Source organism: Euphorbia lathyris, chromosome 8, assembly GCF_963576675.1.
Source record: "Euphorbia lathyris chromosome 8, ddEupLath1.1, whole genome shotgun sequence".
Taxonomy (NCBI): domain Eukaryota; kingdom Viridiplantae; phylum Streptophyta; class Magnoliopsida; order Malpighiales; family Euphorbiaceae; genus Euphorbia; species Euphorbia lathyris.
Genome location: NC_088917.1, coordinates 87354244 through 87371270, shown reverse-complemented (window position 1 = coordinate 87371270; position 17027 = coordinate 87354244). Strand labels below are relative to the sequence as shown.

Below are 17027 nucleotides of genomic sequence, written 5' to 3'. Positions count from 1 at the left end.
AAAACTCTTTCCCTATTCATAATGTTCTTGTTTTCATACTCCGGTGATAACGAGTCTATATAAGATTTGAGTTCGCTTGACTAATCTATATTGTATCCTGGGAGACGATCATTTCTTTTAATTTTGAGTGACAGTAGGTGAAATTTCCAGAATATGTCCAATTTGTTTTTCTGCATTCTTTTCCAGTCTTAAGCTAGCAGTGCATCCTGTATTGTTGATCCTGATTGTACAAGATAATTATACACACCGTGCATCACACGGGTACAAACTAGTTAATTTATATGTGACAAGTTTATACATTTTGACATGTTATTTGTATTTCCGTTAGTAATAAAATAAATATTTTAAACGTAATTAATGTTTGAAATGTTTGATATGATATCTTCGAAAATATATAGGAAATAAACTATAAAAATATAGGCTTAATACATCTTGTTGTTCCTGTACTTAACTATCAAAGAATATTTTTATTTTTTTTATTAAATTATATTTATTTATTAATAAAAACTGATGCCGATATTATTATTATCTTTGGGGTCGGTTTTTAATAACCCCGCCCTAAGAAAGCAATATTGTCACCCGTTTTTTTAAAAAACCAATACCGTTTTTTTTTAAGAAGGATAAAGTTATTAGATTAGGGGTAACAACGAATAAAAATAAAAGTTTATTACATTAGTGATTAAAACAAATAGAATCTTGAATTGTTTATAAAGCTAAAATTGATATTATTTGAAAATGTTATAAGTCCGTTGACAAAGCTACAAATTAGCAACAAATCTATGAAGCACTGATACGGGTACGTGTATGTATATGGGTATGACAACCAACATTTTTGAAAAAGATTAGACAGGGGTTTGGCGGGGATATATATAATCACAAATTACACTCGTAAGTCATTATAAGACCATAAATAACACTTATAATAAGTCATTAATTCATAAAAAAAACATTTACTACTTCAAACTATTTAAACTACAAATTTTCACACTTAAACTTCCTTTTTAGGTCAAAAACTTATGAAATTTGACATTTCCATTTTCTTTAAATAGAAATCGAATGGACATATATGTTCATTAATGAACACGTTCTTTCACGAACCCATAAGACTGTTCAGGAATGAACACCACTGTTCACGAACAGAAAGGACTATTCATGAAGGGAGGTGTCTTTAGGCATTGAATTTTGATTTATAGATTAAATCAATCGTTCTATGACTATTTTAACTCGCATATAATTATCACCATTCTTGTTTCCCATTGCTTACATTTGAGATATAGACCAATTCCATCATATTATTAGTAATCTTTCACAGGAGTCTTGGAAAGAAGAAATGGAAACGAAAAGGGTCAAGAAGTTGGAAGAGAAAGAAGACCGAATTAGTGATTTGCCAAATCCCATCATTCACGATATTCTCTCCTTTTTACCTTCAACTGAAGAAGCTATCAGGACTAGTGTTTTGTCAAAAAGGTGGAAGACTCAATGGACTCAAGTTCCAGTTCTCAATGTTGATGATAAGGAGGATCCACAATTTGCTTCAAAAATCTGTTTTGCAATTGGAAAACATGTGGAGGATTTACGTATCAGTTCAACTGATAGCAGGGTAAATTGTCAGCCTTATTTCCTTTTGGACTATGGTTATATATTGCCAGAAATCCTTTTCGACAATGCTTCATTGGTTAAATTAAGCACCGAAAATTGTTGGTTTATGCCTAGTGGAAAGGTAAATTGGCCGCGTCTCACAACATTGAATATAGGACGTTGTAACTTGACTCATCATGCCATGGGACATATTCTATCTGGCTCTCCTTTACTCAAATCCTTAGAATTAATGGACTGTGCTTTTGAAAAGATTGTTATTGCCTCCAAATCCTTGAAAATATTGGTTATACAATCTCATTCCCTGGCTAACATTTCTGTTCTTGAAATTTCATGTGGGAACCTTGAAGAATTATCTCTCAGCGCTGTGAGTATGAATGATATAGAGTTATTTGCTCAAGCAATTGAAAATGTTATATCTAGCAATTTGTTACTTGAATCATTTAAATTAAACTACTGTCGTGGGATTCAACAACTGGTTATTTCTTTCAAATCCTTGAAAATATTGGTTTTAGGAGATGTTTACAATGAGCTTGATTTAGAAATTTCTTGTCCACGGCTTGAGGATTTATCCATTGGGGTGGGTTTGAATGTTAAAACAGTTAAATTACTAAATTTGTCATCTTCACTTTGTGCTACTATTATTTTCGACTTTGGTATGAAGATATATAAAAGAATGATTGAAGACATTTTGAACCAGCTTGAGCATGTGAAGGAGCTAATAGTCGATACTTACTTTATGGAGGTAAAGAAAATAAGCATTTCATCCTTCGTAATAAGTTAATTACTTGACATTTTTTAATTTTAAAATCGATTATGTTTATAGGCAATGTCGGCTATGAAGTTGAGTGATCAGTTTTCTCTTGTGTTAAATATCAAATGTTTGACTCTGGAATCTCCTCATTTAGAAAAGCACCATTCTGGAATTGCACTGCTACTTGTTTTTCATGTTTTGTTAATTTCTTTGGCCTAATAACAATTTCCCTTGTTAGGCCCATGATAACATTGAGAACAATTATTGGATTTCAAATACAACGGTTTTCAATTGTTTGGAATCGCACCTGAAGACTATTAAGATCACTCGCTTTCCGAGGACTTGAGGTGTTATATTGTAAGTAAACAGAAAAGTTTTTGTAGTTTTGCTCATTGTTTAAAGGGATTATTCAAAATGGGATGATGATTATAGTTTAATGACTATTTCTAATGTAGATCTTACTGTTTTTTTCAAGGTTAAATAATTTATTTGTCCCCTAGTTTTTACATAACACACTATTTAGTCCCTCTATTTTGAAAAACACATTATAAGGTCCCTAGTTTTTATCAATATTAACCCTTTGGTCCTTTCGTCTAGTTTTTTTAGACTTGTAATCGTTATATTTTAGCATAAATAGATATATATAAAATAACAGAGTAACATGGTCAACTTGTATTGTACTGTGGTTGTCCTAAAAACTAAAATATGTTCGGTTAAGAATCTAAAATGACCACAAGATTAATATTGGCAAAAGATAGAGACCTTAAAATGTGTTTTTCAAAATAGAGGGACTAAACAATATGTTATTGGAAAAAAGGGTAATATGTGCCTTGTCTGTTCTTCAAGGTGATCAGTTCTAACTTGAACGTTGTATTTCAATTTGTGATGTTTATATTGTATTTCAATTTGTGATTTATGTTGATACTCCAATAATTGCTTTTTTTTTTTGCACATGATTTTGCATTTGGCATGTATAGTTAGAATAAGTTTTTCTTATTGAAAACTTGATTTTTCCTCTTATTTTTGCAAGCAAAATAATAAATAGAAAAGTTTTTGCATTTTTTTATGCTTGATTATGCTTTTACGTTTGGGGCAAAATGAAGTTACCTATTTGAGTCAAAGTCATGTCAATATAGAAGCACTAGGAGAGTGGACGGGCCAGCTAGATGTTGGCTGAACTGTGTCTGCCGTTAGAGCATGTCGTGTTCGTACGTGAACAATCGTGTCTGTGCGTGTACAGTTGTGTTCGTTCATCAAAAGACATCTTTACGAGTTCTATTTCTATAGAATGGGTTGAAAAAACTCTTTCTCTGTTCATAATGTTCTTGTTTCATACTCGGGTGATAATGAGTCTATATACGATGTAACACCCGTATCAAAAACCGTTTTATTTAATTAACATTTAGCTATAATAGACAATTAAAACATCATTAAAACAAGTAGATGTTTTAAATACACCAATTTATTAATTTATCAAAACTTTACACCTTAAAACTTAATAAGTCTATATTTTTACTATAGACTGCAAAGTAGTTTAACATATTGACCATCCTCACAATTGAACCGCTAGTCAATCAATACCTTTAACCTGAAAAGAAAACTGATAGGGAGTATGGTGAGTTTGAGAGGCTCAGTAAGATAGTTAATTATATACATAGCTCTAAGGGCCCTGCTTGTCAAGAAAAGATATACCCAATGGTTCACCGGTCAATTCAAAATATCACAATCTCAATCTCATCATAATCAACAGCACAGGATACCCCTCTCGGCCATGTATCCCCGCACCATCCCGGTGCGTAGCAAAAACAGCACAGAGTATCTCCTGCATCCCAAGATACTCCGACACTAGCCTCGTGGACAAGTGCCTAGCAATTCATATCTCAACTCAACCATATATATCATCAATACGTACACGAATGAACCATTGAATATAACTTCGTTAAGACAAGCTATTACTCATTCTCAATTTCTTTCTTTACCAAACACATCCAACATTCGCTTTCCTCAATAATAATTATTTCATAACATTTAATATCGCATTAATATATATCACGCTGACCACATTTATTAAACAAATCACAACAGTCACATAGTTTCAACTATCATCAATATTATCACTGAAAATAAAAAAGGGCACAGACATCATCAATCAGTTCATATTCACAAACTTAATACATCAATCAATGAACCACATCAATACTAATTTAACGATCAAGTGCAAAGAACATACAAATAAATATAATTAACCACATAATTAACCACTTACCTCAATATCCAAATTTAAATCTAACGAATCAGTAAACTCTGCGATCTAATCTTTCACTTGATCCTCGCATCGACAAAAAGAAAGAGTTCATTGGCATCGGCATTTTCTTTTTCCTGGAAAAGTCGGCTGCCTCCCCATTTGAAAAACTAGGGCTTTATTTGTATGTCATCCTCCCTTTTTTTTAACCTCAATATCTATTCCTTTATTAATTTCGCCTGATATATACTACTATTCTTAATTATTATCTTTAACTATAAAAGTATTTATTATTCTTTTTATGTTACTATTTTACTCGGCCTTAAGAGTCCTAATTTAACATATTTACATATATAATTATAATAATGCATTTTTTTTTACGATCGTTACATATTTAAATATAATAATGTATTTAAAAATTATTGATGATGTAGAGTTAAAATAAAAAGGGTAATTCCGTAATATATCAAAATTGTCTAAATCTGTAAAAAAAATATTACTGATGTGTCGTATTTTAATACCTTCATTGTTGAGAATTTTTCTGGATTGCGATAATTTAGCGGAAGCGATAAAATAATTTTATTGAATTTATGAGGTTTACAAGAGGTGCTCTCTAGAAACTTTCTAGAGTTACAATGAGATAAAACAAAAATAGTAGCACTCGCGTGTTTTCCAAAAATACCCAAAATAATTATCTTTACTATTTTTATCTCTCCCCAAAATAATTAGTCTACCCTCTCCAAATTAAGATCTCCTAACCGAAGACTTAATTCTCACAAAACTTTCTTAATTCATTTTGTCTTACTCCCCAGTGTCTCCATACTCTCAACTTCTCACATTTTTCCTTTTTCCCATTCTATGCAAATGGCAACCCACCAATATATTTATACATGAGAAGCTTCGTCTGCCAACAATAATGTTGGCAGATTTAATGTTCAACATTGAATGGGTTGACACCGATTCTGTGCCTACCCATTCAATATATTTGACTTTTTATTTATTTATTTATTTTTTTAATTATAAATTACAAAAACCAATCCCTCAATAATAAAAATTATAAAAATAGTTCTTCATGAATTAGGACTTCACAACAATTCCTTTTTTATTTAATTGTTTTAAATTAATAGTTAATTTTCTCAACAATCTTCCCCTTAACTATTAATTTAAAACATTCATTTTTTTAATATATTTATGATGTACTTTCTCATCATCACTTTGTAAACGGAGCACTTCTCTCCGCAAACAACTCCTTCGGAGCACTTGTCACCGAATCGATTTGTTAATGCACTTCTTATCAACCTTCAACTATTGGAGCACTTCTTTTCAAGTTAAACAAATTCTTCTTTCTCAACATTATGTGCCAAATTGACACTTTCTTCTCTCTTGTTCCTGCAATTCTGTTGCACGTGCCTAGACTTCTTACACTTGAAACATTTAGGTTTCCCCTTTTGCCAGCAGTTTTTCTCATCATGACCATACTTTTTGCAATGACCACATTGAAGAATTTCATTTTTTTTAACCTTGAGCAAGGAAAACTCTCTCAACTGCTTGCTCATTTTCTCCATTTCCTCACGCCCAATTCTTTGGTGCGTGACACTAATATCAGCGTAAGCGCCAATATTGAACCATGGTTCTGATACCACTGTTGGAAATTTTTCTGGATTGCGATAATTTAGCGGAAGCGAAACTTTCTAGAGTTACAATGAGATAAAACAAAAATAGTAGCACTCCGGTGTTTTCCAAAAATACACAAAATAATTATCTTTACTATTTTTATCTCTCCCCAAAATAATTAGTCTACCCTCTCCAAATTAAGATCTCATAACCGGAGACTTAATTCTCACAAAACTTTCTTAATTCATTTTGTCTTGCTCCCTAATCTCTCCATACTCTCAACTTCTCACATTTTTCCTTTTTCTCATTCTATGCAAATGGCAACCCACCAATATATTTATACATGAGAAGCTTCATCTGCCAACAATAATGTTGGCAGAATTAATGCTCAACATTGAATGGGTTGACACAGATTCTGTGCCTACACATTTAATATATTTGACTTTTTATTTATTTATTTATTTTTTAATTATAAATTACAAAAACCAATCCCTCAATAATACAAATTACGAAAATAGTCCTTCATCAATTAGGACTTCACAACAATTCATTTTTTATTTAATTGTTTTAAATTAATAGTTAATAATCGGTTTGTGATTTTCATTTCTGGGTCCAATCTCTAGAGACTCCAAAGCCCTGAGAATCAATCGGTTTGTGATTTTCATTTCTAGATTCTCTCACTGATTCCATATCTGTTTTTGGAGTTGTAATCTCTAGAGACTCCAAAGCCCTGAGAATCAACGCTAAAGACAAATTCCCTCTGGATTGTAAAACGCACTTGCATGTAATTGATTTTAAATGTTCAATTGCGAAATTCAAATCTCTTTTAAAATTTACTTGAATCTGTGCAAAATTCGAAGAAAATGATTAGAATTCCTCAGGTCCATGGAAGAATTGGGCCAACCAGAGAAGCTGGCCATCCAAGACTCTTACTAAGTCTTCTAACCACCACCACCACAGCTTCTCCACCGCTGTTTTGCCTCTCTCTGGAACTCTCCATGAAGTTGCTATTTACATTCATAGGTTTCATAACCTTGATCTTATCCAATAAGGGTAAACTTTCCTTTTTCTTTTAATTTTTGGCGTTTGATTTGCAGATGAATATTATTAAGCTTTTTTACTCATATGCCTCAGTTTCCATTTATGTACTTTTTGAGCTTTTTTATGATTCAAGTTTCCCTTTCAATTAAATTTCCTTTTACATTTATGTACTTGGGATTGTTGGCCTTTGTATTTTTCTTAATTGTTTGATTACTTAAAATACTCGATATTCTACTTGATTTGAATGCATATAATTGGAGTTATACTCATTCATATGAATTTCAGGTATGTATTCTATCTATAATCTCTTCAAAAGTTGCTCTCTATTTCACTTTTCATTTTTCTGTTGTATCTCTTGGCAAATGGCTCAACCTTTCAATATCTGATCTAATTTACAGGTTCAAGGTTTGTAAACATTACCTTTATGGAGTTGTAATTTCTTAATGGTAAGTTTGCTTCAATGGTAAGTTTGCTCCAAAATAAAGGCATTTCTGAGCAGTTCCTGTAATTACAAGAGGTTCTTTTTGACACCATGGCTGCTGAGGCGTCATTTCTATCCAAACTTACATTAATGAGGTAATGTTGTTTCTTCACCGGTTGTTTTTCCCTCTTATATCTACACTTGCAACTATCGACAATTAACAAGTTACAAGTAACTTTTTATGTGCCTAATGTTTAAATTTTCTCGATTGCAGAAATTTTCTTATAGGGGTTCCAATTTCCTTGAACTTAAACTATGTTTACATTATTTACCATATGTTACACTTACCTCTACATCGTTTGCCATAAATGCAGGAATGTGATATAAAGCTGTTCTCTCTAATCTTCCACAACCTTTATCTTTATTGGGATTTATTAAATGAAGGTACTAAGACTCGATCTCTATTTCATTTCATTTTAAATACTTTTTCTAGATTCTTAATAAAAGATTTGGTTTTATTTCCAATTTTTTCTTTTTGTTAGCTTCATTGTTGATTGAGGTACACATTGTGTTTACATGGAGGTGTGTTTCTCATTGTATTCCTATTCCTTTTTATTGTTTTTTTGGTTTATAGTCTTTTCATATACTCTTCTACGAGAACATGTGGGAAGAACAACAATAAATTCATAACGAGTTTAGTGTTGATGAGCAGTTTTCAATTAAATTCTTTATGATCTATGTACATTCTTTTGTTTTGAGGCTCCATTTTCCAGTCTAATATATTCTCGCTATAATATGTCAATTTCATTTATTTTTCCATTAGAGTTGTTAAATGAATGGAAATAGAGAGTTTGAAAATGGATATATATTTTTTCTTTGCTGTTAAATTAGAGTTGTTGATTGATTACTTTTTCTTTGCTGCTAAATTTTAATGAAAATAATATAGGAAAGACCGTTAACTCTCTATTAATATAGAAGACTCGCTAATAAGGGCAACAGAATTAGCAAAGAAAGAATGTGAAAGAAAATAATGTATGAAAAGACAGCTAACTCTCTATTGTTTACCTAGAGGTCATGCAAATATCCTACCACGTTTGCCGTTTAGTAAATGTTCATTCCCTATAGATTTTCCTGAGTGGCAGATGTGCATTTATTTAATATTTGGTAAAAAAATCAACTTAACTCAATGGTTTGCTGCATTTTAGGTTATTACTAATGGAATTCAGATGTGGAATAAAAGAACATGCCTATTTATTACCAAATGAAATCTACATAACCTCTTTGGTTTATCTTTCACTCATTCTTTCATTTCACTATACCTTCACCTCTTTACCCTAACTTTTTATTATTATTTTTTCTAATCTTTATATGTTCTTTTCTCAGTTTCGCTGCTTTTATTGTGGGAAATTAGAATATGAACCAAAAAAGCAAACAGAGCTTATAAAGCATGCAAGAGAAGTATGTGTCATTTCCTATGTCTTTTGCAACAACATCCAATGGCATTTGACAATGTTTCGGTCTTCTACTTGACTTTCCCTTTATAATTAGTCTTCATACAACCCATAGAAGAAAGGCAGAATAAGTTTAGGTGCTTTAATATAAGAAAAACTTCATTTTCCATTGTGGTATTCTTATATAGGTCCATCTTTTGTACGTTTAATTTTTTTTATAGAATTTGATCATTATTTGTTTGATAAATTTGTTATAAGCTTATGGTCTAAAGAAACTGTATCAATTATGTTCAGCTATCATCAATGCTCGTTAAATGATAACGAGTTACGCCGTCTAATCCTCTGTTTCTTCTAGAAGGGTATTGTCGTATGAGGCGAATCCCCTTTGACCCCCTCTTGGGCGGATCCTTGTAAGTAGCCCTGGCACGACATCGTATTCCTGTTATGTGCTATGTGGCGGATCACCGGAAGGAATGCTTAAGACGACGTCGTATCCTTATCTGTTCTCCATATATATCTTGAAGACGGGTCTTTACTCTCCTTAAGCCCTTTTTGCTAGGGAATATCTCCCACTTAGTCCTTCACATTTCATGGCGGATGTTATCAGAAGCCCCACCTAAATGGTCCTTTAAGTTCTTTTGGACTTCTAAGCTTCCTCGCATGCTATAAGCATTTATTGTTCCTGACAGGCGCCTTTATCTAAGCCAATGACGTTCTTACAAGTGGCTGTCCTCGACACTTACCATTACTTTCTACGGTTTTCTTCAGCCATCCTCAGAAGCTTTTCCTCTCCTCTCTGATCTTTCATGTAAGTTCATCCTTTTACTATAGTTTCTCCATTCTTCTTTTGAATTTCTGTTTGCTTTAATGCTTCTTTCCTCCTCTACCTCCTCTTTCGAGAGAACTTCAAGTTTGAATTAGAACTATTCCCTAGCTCCCTCTTCGTTTCGTATTCCTACCGCATCCATGAAAACCCAGAATCCCACTTCTGGAGAGGAAGCGAGTTCTTCTGCTCCTAAAAAGAAAGGGGCAAAGGCTCCTAAAATGGAAGTGACTTCTTACAGATTTAGCTTTTCCCTTTTGATAACCCTTCAGTCCCTATATCCTTGGCTCCAAGCAGCTTCTTGTATGGTTCCCACGCCCTATCAAAGACCTGCATCCCCTCTTGGGGGTTATTTCGCAGTTTACCAAAGCCATATCGAGAGGGGCTTTAGTTATCCAGTCCCGAAAATGATTGGGGACATTCTTGAATTTTTCCTCATCCCTATTTGTCAACTACATCCAAATGGTTGGTTAGATTTAATTTTAGATACTTACTTGGTGGCGAATTTAGGCTTAATTCTGAGCCCTCGCCTTTTCCGAACTCTTCACACCATATCCAAGCGCGGGGTGGAAAGTCACCTTACTTTTTCCAAATTAAAAGGGTACTCCCTTTTTCATAGCAAGATGTCAAACGTCCACCGTTGGGAGTAAAGATTTTTCTTTGTGAAGATAGTGGAGGTCGTACCTCTTGGATTTCCTGCCGCATGGAACTATAATCCAAAAGAAAGGGCGAATCAAAAGTTTTACCTTACCAAGGAGGAGAAGAGTACCCTGCGGATCCTTCGGTCCCTCAAGCATGATTTTTGGACGTATGACCAGGCTTTGACTATTATGAAATCTGGCGAACCCTTGGCAACAATGCGGGACGGAGAGATTCGCTACAATTATTTCTACGCTTTTGAAGGTATCTTCCTTTTTGATTCACCTTATTGACTTGTTTTTGTTCTTCGCCCCTTCTTGCAGGGGGAGGATTAACGCCAAGGATGCTATTGCAGAGAGGCATAAGCTTCAAGCAGCTCTGATTGCCCAGGAGAAGGCGAACGCTGCGCTCAGCAAGAAGGACAGGAAGCGTCCTGCAACCTCTGGAGCTCAATCCCCTCCTTCTTCGAAAAAGGCCCGGGTGGCCAGTCCTGATGTGTAGGCTTCACAAGCTGGTGAGCCGGATCAGCAGATGGTTCCGGCTAAGACTCCCAAAGTCTCCCTATTATCTTCTTCCTTTTCTCAGGTACGCCTTTTCTTTCTATATACTTCCAACTTTCAGTCCTCGAAGCCTGATATTCTTGGGGGCTATTGGCTATCCACTTATGGTCCGGGATTGGTCCTGGCTTCGGAGCACATAATGCACGACATTGAAGAAGCCATTGGCAAACTCCCTGTTGTTCTGGAGACAAGGGCCAAATACAAGACCTTATCTCATCTTAAGATGATCAAGCGTCGGGCTCTAGCGGTAAGTGCTATTTCTGAATTTGACACATTTTTGTGATTTTCTTTTCTAACTTACTCTTTCTTTTATCTATCTCAGACTATTGATCACTGCAACGCAGTGGAGGCGGACCTTTCCATGAATGCAGTGAATGAAGCTCGCCTCAAGGAGCTAGAGGATGAGGCCTCTCTCGCCAGATCCAATGCCCAGGCAGCAAGTGCTTTGGCGGATGGTTTAAAGGAGAAACTTGCTAACCTAGAGAAGAAGCTAGAAGAGAAGACTACGGAAGCTGCCCGGTTGTCTGAGGAGCTGAAGGCGGAGCAAGAGAGGCTGGAGAATGATTGGGAACGCCTGGAGGAAGCTTGTGGATTCCGTGCCTACTATTACGGTGAGCGCATCCTGGCGGCTCTTTCGCGAGACTTTCCAGATGCTGGCCTCGACGACCCCCAAGTGGAGGTGCCTTCCGAGAATGAGGCAGTTCACTATGCTTCCTTGGTGGATGCTAGGGCGATCATCTTTGTTGAAACACCTTTCCACATGATTTTGATTTGACAAAATTATTTAAGTAAATTTAAATATATTCTAAACACACTAAGTTTAAATGCTTTGATTTATTACACTAATGTGTTTGTTCAATGTTGAGTTAAATTGTTTATAAGACATAAAGACTAAATGACTTAAAGCCCAATACGAAAGTCAAAGCCCAAGTCAAACAGATTAAGACCACTCGGCCCGCGTGTGCAAAACGCTGTCGTTATGAACAAGACGCAGCTCAGCGAGAGAAGGATCTAGAAGACCTTCGTTGAACAACTTCGGAATGAAGCTGTTGAGTTGAATCGACAAAGAGTACAAAACAGCAGCTGAGCAAGAACAACTTCCAGACAAAGTGTTTCCACTTTGGGTAAAGTTCAGAAGACACAGGACGCTGTCTAGTTGACCTTACCATAAATGGAGAGACATTCTTCCGAACTGACTAAAAGCTGACCGAGGACAGAAGCTACTCAAATCTGATTGGCCGAGAGCTCTGAGCAAGACTGAGTGACAACGACAGGAAGCCGTTTCCCTCCAACGGTTATTTCGAAATTCGAAATGACTGATGCCTCAGACGTCTCTATAAATAGAGCCCTTCAGTTGCTTCATTTCAACACAGAACTTTATCAAGCCATTACGCTGACCAAAATTCTACTCAAAGTTCTGCGAGAAAAAGCAAAGCAAATACTTACACCAAATTCTATATCTTTCGTGTAAAAGTCTAGAGTGATTATTCAATCATCTAAGGTGTCTTAGCAATTGTTGTTTAGGACAAACCTTTATCATTTCTAAATATTAGAAAGAAGAGGCTGAGTACTCGGTTATAGTACTCAGCGAGAGATTAGGAGTGAGTAGAGGTATAGAGGAAGGTACTCTTGTTATACTCAGCTTCTAAGTTGTAAAAGGTTTGATGCTCTACCGTTAAAGAGCTCAGTAGAGAATTCGAAAGCTCGGAACGTGTTCCGGGGACAGGACATAGGCTCAGAGGCCAAACCTGGATAAATCTGCTGAGTAACATCTTTCTAACCTTAAACTCCTTAATATATATATTGCTTGCTTAAACAAAACTGACCAAGTAAAGAGGTCACGCTGAGTTGTATACATTGAGTATCTGAGTTCAGGAATAGACTCAAGTGCTATCTCCTGACTCAAAGAAAGAAGCTGACTTAGTCACCAGTTGACTAAGCTAGTGTCTTAATTTACTCAGCGCGCTGTGTTATCCTTTTTCAAAGAAAAAGAAGTCAGCCTTAACGTAATAAAATTTTAAATAGTTCCTACCCCCCCCCTCTTGGAACTAACTTGTTACGTTATAAGGGACCAACAAGTGGTATCAGAGCTTAAAAGCTCACTGAGAAAGGTTTAACTACCTTGAGCTGATCCCCACTATGGCTGAAAACAGCACTCGGTTTCTCCCAGGAAACCAGACAACTCAGATCTTACCTGAGGGGTTGTCCATTACTCGGCCTCCCCTATTCTTCGGGTCTAACTACACCTTCTGGAAGAATAGGATGAAAAACTTTATTCAGGCAACAAATATGAGTGCATGGCTTTCAATAGTCCAAGGCCCATTTGTTCCTGTTGAGGTTGTGTCTGGCCAAACAGTTGTCAAAGCTGAGGCCAAATGGACAGAGGATGATCTCAAGAAGCTACAAAATCACGCTTCGGCTATAAGCATGCTTCATTGTGCGCTTGATGCTGCAGAATATAATAAGATATCAGGTTGTGAGTCAGCGCAAGAGATCTGGAAGAAGCTGGAGGTCACCTACGAAGGAACCAACAAAGTAAAGGAGTCCAAGGTGAACCAGCATATGAGACTTTACGAGCTGTTCGAGATGAATGATGATGAGGGAATCTCTGACATGAATGCAAGGTTTACAAACATCATCAACGAGCTCAAGAGACTTGGGAAGATCTTCACTGAGGAAGAACAAGTTAAGAAGATTCTTAGGAGTCTTCCTAAAAACTGGCAAGCAAAGAAGACTGATGTTGAGGAAGCTCAAGACTTAACCACCTACAAATATGATGAACTCATTGGCTCACTGCTGACCCATGAGATCTCAATGAAGAATTTCGAGGGGTAAGCACCTACAAATATGATGAACTCATTGGCTCAAGACTTAACCACCTACAAATATGATGAACTCATGTCACAGGAGACTTGGTCATGTAAGCATGGACCTCCTGGCCAAATTAGCAAGAAATCAATTGGTTGAGGGACTGCCAGAACTTAAATTTGAAAAAGATCAACTATGCCACGCTTGCCAAGCTGGAAAACAAACCAAACAATCTTTTCATAGTAAAAATATTGTCTCAACTAAGCGTCCGTTAGAGTTACTACACTTGGATCTCTTCGGTCCAGTCCAGCCACTGAGTCTGGGTGGAAGAAGATTTTCCTTGGTCATTGTAGATGACTTCTCTCGGTACACTTGGGTCATCTTGCTGAGTAGCAAGGATGAGACCTTTGAGACATTTTCAAATTTGGTTAGAAAACTTGAAAATGATAAAGACCTAAAATTGGCTCACATCCGAAGTGATAATGGTGGAGAATTCAAAAACCAACAGTTTGTTGAATTCTGTGAAGCCATCGGCATTGACCATAATTTTTCTGCTCCTAGGACGCCTCAACAAAATGGGGTTGTTGAAAGGAAGAACAGAACCTTGGTTGAAATAGCCAGGACAATGCTGAGTGAGCATAGGCTTCCAAAGTACTTTTGGGGAGAAGCTGATAACACAACATGCTATATTCTTAATAGGGCTCTTGTTAGACTTATACTAAAGAAAACCCCCTACGAACTTTGGAAAGGACGAAAGCCCAACATTGGATACTTTCGTGCCTTTGGCTATAAATGTTTTATTTTAAACACCAAAGCTAGCCTAGCTAAGTTTGACTCAAAAGCTGATGAAGCTATCTTTTTAGGCTACTCAACAAACAGCAAAGCATACATAGTTTTCAATAAACGAACTCAAGTTTTAGAAGAGTCAGTACATGTTGAGTCCGATGAAACTAACCCTGCAGGAAGATATCTGCCGCTGACCGAGGATGATCCACACTTAGTACCCGCTGATCAAGATACAGCCGCTGAGTCATTCCCTCAAGGGCTGACCAAAGGTAAAAGTGAACCTCAAATTGTTTTCGCTGACCAGTCTACACCTGCAGAGATCGTTGAAACACAGACAACACAAGACATCAATCTACCAAAGGAGATAAGGATACCAAGAGGAAACTCAGAGAGTGCTATTCTTGATGCCGCTGAGAATACCCTGATGACAAGAAACCAACTCAGGAGATACCTCAGCAACGTAGCCTTCGTCTTAGTTTAGGAACCTAAGAACTTCGCTGATGCTGAGGAAGATGAATTCTGGATGAGCGCAATGCAAGAGGAACTTGACCAATTCAGAAGAAACGATGTATGGGAGTTAGTGCCACACCCAAGGAGTCAGAAGACCATTGGAACAAGATGGGTCTTCCGCAACAAGCTGGATGAGCAAGGAAATGTAGTCAGGAACAAAGCAAGGCTTGTAGCTCAGGGCTACAGTCAGCAAGAAGGTATTGACTACGGTGAGACCTTTGCCCCAGTGGCAAGGCTATAGGCTATTATAATTTTGTGCGCTTATGCAAGTTATATGAACTTTAAACTGTTTCAAATGGATGTTAAGAGTGCATTTCTTAATGGAGTTAAAAACGAGGAAGTTTATGTTAATCAACCTCCAGGGTTTGAGGATCCTAAATTCCCAAACCACGTTTATAAACTCAAAAAGGCTCTGTACGGCCTCAAGCAAGCACCACGTGCTTGGTATGAGAGGCTGACCAGTTTCCTGCTGACTAGAAACTATGTCAGAGGCAAAGCTGATACAACCTTATTCATTAAGAGAAAAGGTAAAGATACCCTGCTGGCTCAAATATATGTGGATGATATTATTTTCGGTGCTACTAATGAGTCAATGTGCAAGGAATTTAGCAAGCAAATGCAGACTGAGTTTGAAATGTCAATGATGGGAGAACTCAACTTCTTCCTTGGACTTCAAATCAAGCAAGTGAAAAATGGCATCTTCATCAGTCAAGCCAAATATGCCAAGGAGATATTGAAGAAATATGATCTTGAAAATTGCAAGCCAATATCTACTCCTATGGGCACTGACACTGTCCTCTGCGCTGACGAGAATGGTAAGTCGGTAGACAGCAAATTGTATCGAGGTATGATAGGCTCTCTACTTTACTTAACAGCAAGTAGACCGGACATTCAGTTCTCAGTATGCTACTGTGCTAGATATCAATCTAGCCCTAAGGAATCTCATTACATAGCTGTAAAAAGAATCCTTAGATATTTGCAAAGCTCAGTGAACGCAGGTTTATGGTATCCCAACACTCGTTGTTTCACACTCGTTGGATACACTGACGATGACTATGGACGAGACAAGCTTGAACGAAAAAGCACCTCTAGAGGATGTCACTTCTTAGGAAGCTGTCTTGTATCCTGGTTCAGCAAGAAGCAGGTGTCAGTAGCCTTATCTACCACTGAAGCTGAGTACATTACTGCTGGACACTGTGTTGCTCAAGTCCTATGGATTAAACAACAGCTTGAAGACTATGGTGTTCAAACAAAGACAATTGAGGTCAAATGCGACAACAAGAGTGCAATTGATCTATCAAAGAACCCAATTCAACACAGCAGGATGAAGCATGTCAGCATAAGACATCACTTCATTAGAGACCATGTACTCAAGGGTGAGATAAAGCTGACCTATGTCCCAACGGATGAGCAGCTTGCGGATATCTTCACAAAGCCACTGGCTCGTGAATAGTTCAGCATACTGAGAGAAGCCATTGGTATGTTTAATCCTCTTCAGTAAATTCCAGCTCTTAATATAGATTCATGCTGAGTGAATTAACATGCTGAATGATCTATTATTTGTTGATTGAATAGACGTATGCTGAGTGATTAATGCTAAATGAATGAATATCACATACTGAGCAAACATTGGCACCGAGTAGTTATCTCAAACTGAGAAATCATCCGTTTGTATAAAACTGACCACTCAGAATATAAAACGCTTAGTATTCTAAACGCTGAGTATAAGATCCGTTGCATTTAATGCTAGAGCACGTGAATAACCACCTAGGATGACGTATG

The 17027-nt window shown here is 36.4% G+C and overlaps 1 protein-coding gene and 1 long non-coding RNA gene across 4 annotated transcripts; both read left to right on the top strand.

Annotated features, from left to right (window-relative positions):
* The first annotated feature begins 6809 nt into the window (after positions 1–6809).
* Positions 6810–9366, top strand: LOC136203517 (uncharacterized). 3 transcript variants are annotated; one of them, XR_010674887.1, is made up of 5 exons: positions 6810–6990; positions 7088–7259; positions 7646–7823; positions 8043–8112; positions 9052–9366. It is a non-coding gene; the product is annotated as an uncharacterized lncRNA (long non-coding RNA). The 3 variants fall into 3 exon arrangements; XR_010674886.1 differs by adding an exon at positions 8211–8250 and having other exon boundaries at positions 6810–7259; XR_010674885.1 differs by having other exon boundaries at positions 6810–7259.
* Positions 9367–10912: 1546 nt separating this feature from the next.
* LOC136202344 (uncharacterized) lies at positions 10913–12009 on the top strand. The gene is made up of 2 exons (XM_065992905.1): positions 10913–11388; positions 11464–12009. Exons 1-2 carry the CDS (start codon positions 11113–11115, stop codon positions 11914–11916), a joined length of 729 nt encoding a protein of 242 aa, XP_065848977.1. The 5' UTR covers positions 10913–11112; the 3' UTR covers positions 11917–12009.
* The last annotated feature ends 5018 nt before the right edge of the window (positions 12010–17027 follow it).